Source organism: Aplysia californica, unplaced genomic scaffold (assembly GCF_000002075.1).
Source record: "Aplysia californica isolate F4 #8 unplaced genomic scaffold, AplCal3.0 scaffold01781, whole genome shotgun sequence".
Lineage (NCBI taxonomy): Eukaryota > Metazoa > Mollusca > Gastropoda > Aplysiida > Aplysiidae > Aplysia > Aplysia californica.
This window is the reverse complement of record NW_004799051.1, coordinates 20,804-28,587: the sequence shown is the minus strand read 5'-3', so window position 1 is coordinate 28,587 and position 7,784 is coordinate 20,804. Positions and strand designations below refer to the sequence as shown.

Genomic DNA, 7,784 nt, shown 5'->3' with positions numbered 1-7,784 from the left:
AAACATGTTGGACCACATGCTCAGATTCAGAGGTCCAGTCACAGTCTGGTTGCAGCCATGTCATACAGGAATCAGCTGTGATCTTCCCGATACAGAAAGGCATATGGAGTTTGTAGTTTACTGTCACCCAAAGGGTTAACGATCTGTCAACACACACACTCTCTACACATGGGGCTGAGAAGATGTCGGAGGTCAAGTCTCGGCAGATCTCACAACCTCGTTTCCTGCTTGAACGCGATGATGAGCGGGCACAGATCCTCCGGGTTCAAAATCCTTGGGTGTTTGTTCATGACCTTCCTGACAGCAGCCTCCCCAAACAGCGGGATGAGCCGGTGGTAGAGGAGGTAGCGTTCCTGGTCGCACTGCAGGATGGGTGTGTCCTCCGGGTGGATTGTGGGCATGACGTTGGGGGGTGGGGCTTGCGTGTGCATTGGTTGGAAATACGGGCTCGAGACGGCGCTGGACATGTCTGGTGGTATGGCGTACCCTGAGCTGGAGCTGTGGTACGGGGGTGGGTATCCCGTCTGAGGGGGAGGGGGAGGTTGGGATGGGTTGGGGAATGAAAATGGGGCGGCCGGGTTTGAGTGCGGCATGAATGGTGGCTGGGAGTGTGTCAACTGGTGTGGGGGGAGCTGCTGACGGAAGTGGGAGGAGGGCAGGGGGGCGTGGCCGTACTGCTGCATGGGCAGAGGAAACGAAGCGCGGGCTGGGTGTTGTTGCTGTGAATAGGCGGAGAGGTCCGAGGTTGACTGTGGGTACGGTGTAAGTGAAGCTGTTTTCACACCCCCATCAACACAATTTAGGGGGTAGGGAGTTCTGTGCAGCCCACTAGACACGGGCGGGTACATGCCCAACACAGGCTCACCCCACACAACCTCGCTGACAGACTGCCGGTGGACCGCGCGCCGCGACTGGGAGTCTGTGTGCTGCGGTTGGAGCGAGCGTTGAAGATGCTGTTGAGGTGGGTAATAGAACTGTTGTTGTTGTTGCTGTTGAGGAAGAGGGAGGGCGTTGCTGCCAAGTTCGACAGCGGCTTGAGGCGAAAACATGCCAGGACCCGGGCTGCGGTCGCCTCCAGGGTAGGGGGAGAGACCAACGGGCAGCTGATCCGACACGTCCCTACCCCCGACCCCGTACGAGTGCTGGTGAATCTGAGGGTCGGACGAACTGTTCTGCCGAGAAAACTCAAAGTGGTTGCTCTGTCGCCGAAGCTGCGGTTTCTGTCCGAGTGGCACGCTGTGCTGGGGCTTCAAGGTCAAGTGTTCGCTCAGCCTCCCAGTGTGCGGCCCCGACACATGCTGGCCCTCGGATGACACGGCCGAGCCGAACACGTTTCCCGTGGAGCTGAAGGCTCGCCGCAGACTCGGGGGCTCCGAGGTCCCTGGCTCGCCCGACATCTTCTGAAAGTACGACTGCCGGCTCGTCACCGGGCTGGGCTGTGTCTCAGACCCGCTGAAATTCCCGCTGTCGATGACCGGGGAGAAGACATTGGGGGAGGTGGCGAAGTCCTGGCATCTCGAGGACTCGTCATTGTGCTGTCGCAGGTTGCCAGCGCTGGAGAACGTTCTAGAACTGGGAGATGACATGCCTGAGGCGTCTCCGGACCGGTGGAATATACTCAGCTCCGGGAGGTTGTCGTCCTCCTGGAACGTGCCGCTGTGAGGTGGGTACATGTCTGAGCCCGCACGCTGCAACATCTCTAGACTGGCTCGGTCCTCGGAGGATGAGCCCGGCAGACTGGACTGAGACAGGCTCGTCGCCTCCCCAGAGTGGAACAAGCTCAGATTGGGCAGGTTCTCCGTCGTGTTGGAGAAAGCGCCGTGTGGGTGTGCTGAAGACGCATCCAGCAGACTCTCCCGAGACAGGCTGTCGCTCATCCCCAGATTTCTCTGCTCCCCTCCTTTGCCAAGAGGGACCACGGGACTGGAGGTGCGAGTGGATGAAGGGCTCGACACGTGCTCCGAGAAGAAGTCATTTTTGCCCTCATCCGACAGCTTTTTAGCGACTAACAAGTGACCACTGAGATAAGGTTCCGACTGTTCGTGTTTTGGGACGGTCAGATGGGAGGGGGAGGCTCGCTGTGACACGCTGACAACGTTCTTCATGGGGGAAGAACTGGCCGGTACAGCAGCGCCACCTGCGCCAAACTGTTTTACGACCTCTCTCTCAGGCAGTGGGGAGCTCCGGGGGCTGTTCGCTTGAGGTACAGGATCTTCAAAAACAGACTGCGGCTTACCAAGGTCTTTCGGTGTCGAAAAAAAGGAAGATCCCATCGAAGAAGCTGAGTGCCGTTGCTTTAGTGGCATTTTCTCAAAAGCAGCGGAAAGTTCTGACTCCATTTTTCTCCTTGGCTCGTTCAAATAATCAGCTGACTTGGGGGACAGTGCCACCAAAGACTTGGAGTGGTTCAGCTTTGGTTTCTGCGCGTCACCGTCAAAGGCAGAGGGGTTGAGCGGTCGCGTCTCCGGCACAAACGACTTTGTCCTCACCAGTTTCTGTTTGGGCCGCCGTCCTTTCTCCGCCGCTCGCTCCTTGATCTCCAGCATGGTGTGTTCCGCCTGCTCTTTGAGGGCCTCCGTGACCGAGCGTTGCGGCGTATAGCCTCGCTCCGGGTGGAAAAAGCGGCACTTGTTCCCGTAGGTGCATTTCCTGCCGTAGGGACACTCCTGGGGCTTGAAGGCCAGCTGCATGGGCACCTTCCTCAGCAGGTTGTCCAGACTTATCCCCCCTCGGCCGTACGGGTCTTCCGGTGGCATGAACCTGTAACCAGATGGAAGGTCCACATGAGAGAGTTACATACGGCGCTTCCTTACACATCAGATGAAGGGGTCAGGAAAATACATGGTCCAACTCTTTCAGTTTTGCGTTTGAGTAAAGAAAGACACACACATGGACACAATAACTGTTTTTTTTTGTGCAGAGAAGAAGCGAGACAGAGAGACAGAAACTTAGTATTAGTAAATTGAAAAGAGGGGAACATATAAGGACAATACGTCCTTGATTAGGAAAGAGGGAACAAACCATACCAGAGCACCTGCCGACCAACTATGCATGAATAAAGAAAAATGAACAAATACAAAGAAAACAGGGCTACTGCATGTACTTCTTAGTCATTTTGACATTTTCACACCTGATAAAAAAAACAAAAGTAGCAGAAAACAACACACACACACACACCGACTCTCACCTGTCATCGGCAAAGGAGTACATGAGCAGCCTCTGCTCCACAACTTTGCGAAAATCCTCGTTCTCGCTGCATAGGTCTCGGTAGATGTCGTTGGAGACTACAATGCCCTCTGTGTCCAGGGCGAGCTTGAGCACGTAGCGGTCGTCGTAGCAGACGACTCGCTTGCCCTTGATGCGCCGCGACGGGGTGAACACCACCACCCTCTCCTTCTCCAGCTCCGTCAGGATTTCTTGGTCTGGGGGAAAAGGACGGACAACCGTTTTGTTATTAGAGTAGCACACCCACACAATAACGGTCATTTACAGCTGGGGAAAAACAAAGCAGGCATGCAGACAGACAGACAGACAGGCAGACAGACAGACACACAGACAGAAACAAGAATGGGGAAAGAAAAGAAGAAGCACCTACAGGAGGGTGCCCTCCAGCTACAGAGGTTTTACTTCAGTTTTTGCAAGAATAAGAGTATACACCTGGTGCTGGAAGAGGGAACTCACTGGAAAGTGTATGAAAAGTAACGTACCTACCAGAAGTCTAAAAAAAGTAAGGAACCAGAGGTACATTTTTAAGAAAAGTAATGCCCAAGTAGTCTCGAAAAAGTAATGAACCAGAAGTCCACGAGAAAAGTAAGAACATAAAAGAAGTACATGAAAAGTAACTCACCAGTGATTGGGGCATCAGGCCGCGACGTCTCTTTCCTCCACTGTGGGACAAACGCGATGATGTCCTTGTGTCCCCTCTCCCGGAACCAGTCCACGGCAAGCTTGATGCCCTTGCAGGAAAACACAGTCTTGCCATGACTGGAACAGGAAGGAAAAAACACCACTTCATATTTGCTGCATTATATAAGAACTAATAAAAGAGGAAAGTGCATGAGAAGTTATCTCAGATTTTAATTGTTCAATGAATATTTTTTCACATAATTTAAGACTATATATATATTATACTGCATTGTAACTAATTGAAGAGGAAGGCATGAAAAATTACTTAACATTTTAACAATTGTACATCCATTATAATCATTTTATATATGTATTTTCTTTCTTTCTTTAATTTGACAAAAAAGAATTTGAATATTGACAAAATATTTCTTGAGCACATGTAACTGAAACCACAAATTAAGAAACCGCATTTTTTTAAAATTTCAAATTTTTGGGCTTTTAAAACAGGTGGACCTACCTCATGGCTACATTACTTCCATCAATGATGATTTGCCGAAGGTTACTGCTGTCGTTGTAATCAAAAGATGAATTTCTCTGAACGGAATCTTTGGCAGATATTCCGGACACGTCTCCCGGGCCGCTGGTGGACGTGCTGCTGAAACCCAGCAAGGCTCCAGGATCTGGTTTTCCCGCTTCACACTGATTTCCATCAGACGAAGAGATGACAGCAACATCTTTCTCTTCGGCTCCGATAGTTATCAATTCCCGAAGAAGATCATCTAGCCCACAGTCTAGTCCAAGTTTGGATAAAGCTTTTTTCACATGCTGTTCAGAGTAACCCAACTTGACAGCCTGCTCCACCTGCTTACTGTAGCGGAGGTCAGTGAGTACATTATCCTCCTCACCACTTTCCTCATCGGAAGAACAAGTTGACGAGAAAGATGACACGGACACAGAACCAGAACTTTTCAAGCTGTCGGAGATTCTGAGGGCAGACGACGTGTTTTCTTGACACACACCCAAATGATAGTCTCTATTTGAAATCTCCTCCCCGTTTGTGCTGTCCTCACTTGTTCCAGAACCCATCACAGAGACACTCTTTCTGGAAGCGTCAGAGTTTCTTTCACACAAACCAGAAGAAGACTCAGACACAGCTGGAGCCATTATATCCTTTCTGTTGGCTCTCTGTACATTCAGCTTCTCATTTTCAATGTTTTCCTGCTCCTGCTTATCTAAAATCGTTTCGCCATCACCCCTCAATTTAGACAAGATACATTCCACGTGCGATTCAGCATCTTTCACGCTGTCCTCTGAGCCCTGATAAGAGACTTCGAATTTCTCAGGGGAAAAAGTAAGCAAAGCCAGAGTTGAGGTTTGTAGGTCTCTGGAGCACTGCTGTACCATTTCAAACTCTTGTTTACTGCTCAAACACTGTGACCTGATGATGTAGTCTTCCTTGTTCAGAAGTAAGTGAGCCCTTGCAAAGGTCTGAGGAACAGAAATTAGATCCAACTTATCAAGTCAGCTTCAAATGATAATAAATATTACCTCCACACATAATATCATCTTTTTTTTAATCAGAAAAAAGTAACAGGAACAGGAACCCGTAAAATAATTAGTTACAGACTTACAGGATATAAATGCTCAAATCTAGTTGGGATAGCGGCCAGTTTTTCATTATATAGTCAACAAAGAAGATCAGCCACTCAGTAATTTAAGCAGCATCTGAGCCCCCTCTTTCACAAGGAGGTAATTGAGCAACTTGGCATCTGTACACCTAACAACAGCCAGAAGCAGGGGCAGCTCTTTGATAAATTCTAAACAAACCAAGAGAAAAACATGATGCTAGAGATTTTTAAATGTCTGAATTCAGATACTTCAGTTGTAGTGGGGGCAACGTTCCTGGACTATACTATACTTCATGAAAATGCCTTCAAAAGGTACTGCGAGTAAACAAGACAGCTTGACCTTGGCAGTAGCCTATTTTTCCTTTAGTTACCCCTAAAGCAAAAACTAAAATCCTTCATGATGTAAATACCCCCCCCCAAAAAAAAATCCCTTCACGCCCCGTTCACACCATAAACACACTTCCACACTCACATACACGCACACTCACACACACATACGGGCCACTCCATTTGCAAATTATCAACAAATCTTGAGAACGGAAACCGTTCGAAGAAATAGAGTTCAAGTTTATTTTCCCGAGCATTCGGAGAAATAGAGCTGACCTAAGTTATTTGAAAAAGAGATGTTAAGTGTAAGTTTCAGTTGATAGACAATCATGCTCATGAATTTACAAGATGATACAGAGTCAATATAGATCTATAAATTAAAGTAAAGTAAATCATTCAAAAATAAAGAAGGCCTAATTTAAAAAAAATATTTAATTTAAAAAAAGATCAAGAAAAACTATTGGGAAGGCTCTGCGGATCATTCAAGGCAATGCGATTTAAAAAGCTTTTCAGTTTAAATTCAAAACCCACAAAGTTTAAAAATGCAACGGTCACAGAGTAATGAGTGAAGTCTCTGCAGTAAATGCTACACCCACGATGTGTAACAATCACAATGATACAGCAATCTGAATTCAGATTTATAACTAGATCTTAGTCTAGTCTACTAAGTTAGACTAAGGGGAAAAAAGGCCAATAGAGTCAATTGTGCAGTTCTTCACACTATCCGATAGCACAAAACTATCACGAGAAAAACTATGAGTGATCATTCAGAGGATCAGCCACAGGAGCTCGTACTTGCGCCTTTTCAATGTTTTCCTGTGGTCCATCCGTTTGAAAACAAAGGGTAGAGACGGGATCTTCCTGGCCTTGAGTGACACTACTGTCACTGATGTCAGAATTGGGCACTGTCGCGACATGTTCACAATTTCGTCGTTCACTTTTGTCAACCTCTGTAATGAGGGAGTTGCCTTCAACAACCAAGCTCTGAACTCCAACTGTCTGACCAGTTATGAATTGCTCAACTTCTGACTCTGAATCATAATATCGCTTGGGTTCGTCTTCGTCTAGGAGTGGAACAGCACTGCTGATGGTGGAGGTGCTAACGTTGAAAAGTTCCTCCACTGAATCCCTCACCAAGCGAAGACGACACCGATCCACGACCGAAGGGATTATTAATGAAGTCGGAGCCATTCTCTATGGCCGACATTAATATAAAGCATCATGTTTAACTTGAGAATAACTTAATGAAAGTACTTTCTCCTAACTGAAGAACCCTGACATAGCTGCTCTGTCGCGAAGAAGTTTTGTTGACACTGAACTTGTGCCCCACAATGCACCAACGCGGAAGGGAACGGCACAACCGGATGCGATATTTTATTCCCTTCCTGGCTTTTGACCTCTTGACCTAAACACAATCGGCAAATGTTCATATCGTTCTTATGTTTTTCATTACATATTCCCTGTAACATTCTTAGACATTATGTAAGTCAACAATCAACACGAACAAGACACAAAATAAACACTTTATATAATTTTTCTAATTGACTTTGTTTGCTTGGGTTACAAAAGCTGGGCTCTTTAGGATTTAATTTGATAAAACTTAGAGAACCTGAGTTGCTGAACATAGCATGATGGTATGGGGGTTGTCAACATCGGCAATTTTATACTCTTCCGCGTTTCTGCCACGGCACGGCCTATTGCAATGTGATATAATACGCACTCTGGCAAGCGAGTTTTCCGAAATGTAAGCTTCAGGGACTGACAACAACACTAAAAAACCGCACTAAAAAACAAAAAAACAACAGTACATAAGACAGTATCAGTGGATGGTTAGCGGTTGCTCAGGTGTGATTTGCTTTCTCTCCTATTAAACATCTTCTATTGTCCTTATCTCTCCTCCTTTTCTTGGTATGAAATTTCTAGTATTCCCTGCTCTCTCTCTCTCTCTCTCTCTCTCTCTCTCTCTCTCTCTCTCTCTCTCTC

At 47.3% G+C, this 7,784-nt stretch overlaps 1 protein-coding gene across 2 annotated transcripts in view; it reads right to left on the bottom strand.

The window, feature by feature from the left end:
* Window positions 1-135: 135 nt before the first annotated feature.
* The window catches only part of LOC101848334, a 15,956-nt gene continuing 8,307 nt past the window's right edge, over window positions 136-7,784 (bottom strand). The window contains exons 1-5 of one of the 2 annotated variants that reach the window (XM_005113252.3): window positions 6,597-7,724; window positions 4,364-5,334; window positions 3,848-3,984; window positions 3,188-3,422; window positions 136-2,760 (exon numbers count right to left, since the gene is read on the bottom strand). In XM_005113252.3, coding sequence (XP_005113309.1) covers window positions 210-2,760; window positions 3,188-3,422; window positions 3,848-3,984; window positions 4,364-5,334; window positions 6,597-6,992 — 4,290 coding nt within the window. In that variant the 5' untranslated portion in view covers window positions 6,993-7,724 and the 3' untranslated portion in view covers window positions 136-209. Of the gene's footprint in view, window positions 2,761-3,187; window positions 3,423-3,847; window positions 3,985-4,363; window positions 5,335-6,596; window positions 7,725-7,784 lie in introns of those variants that run through there. The other variant, XM_005113255.3, reaches the window with a different exon arrangement.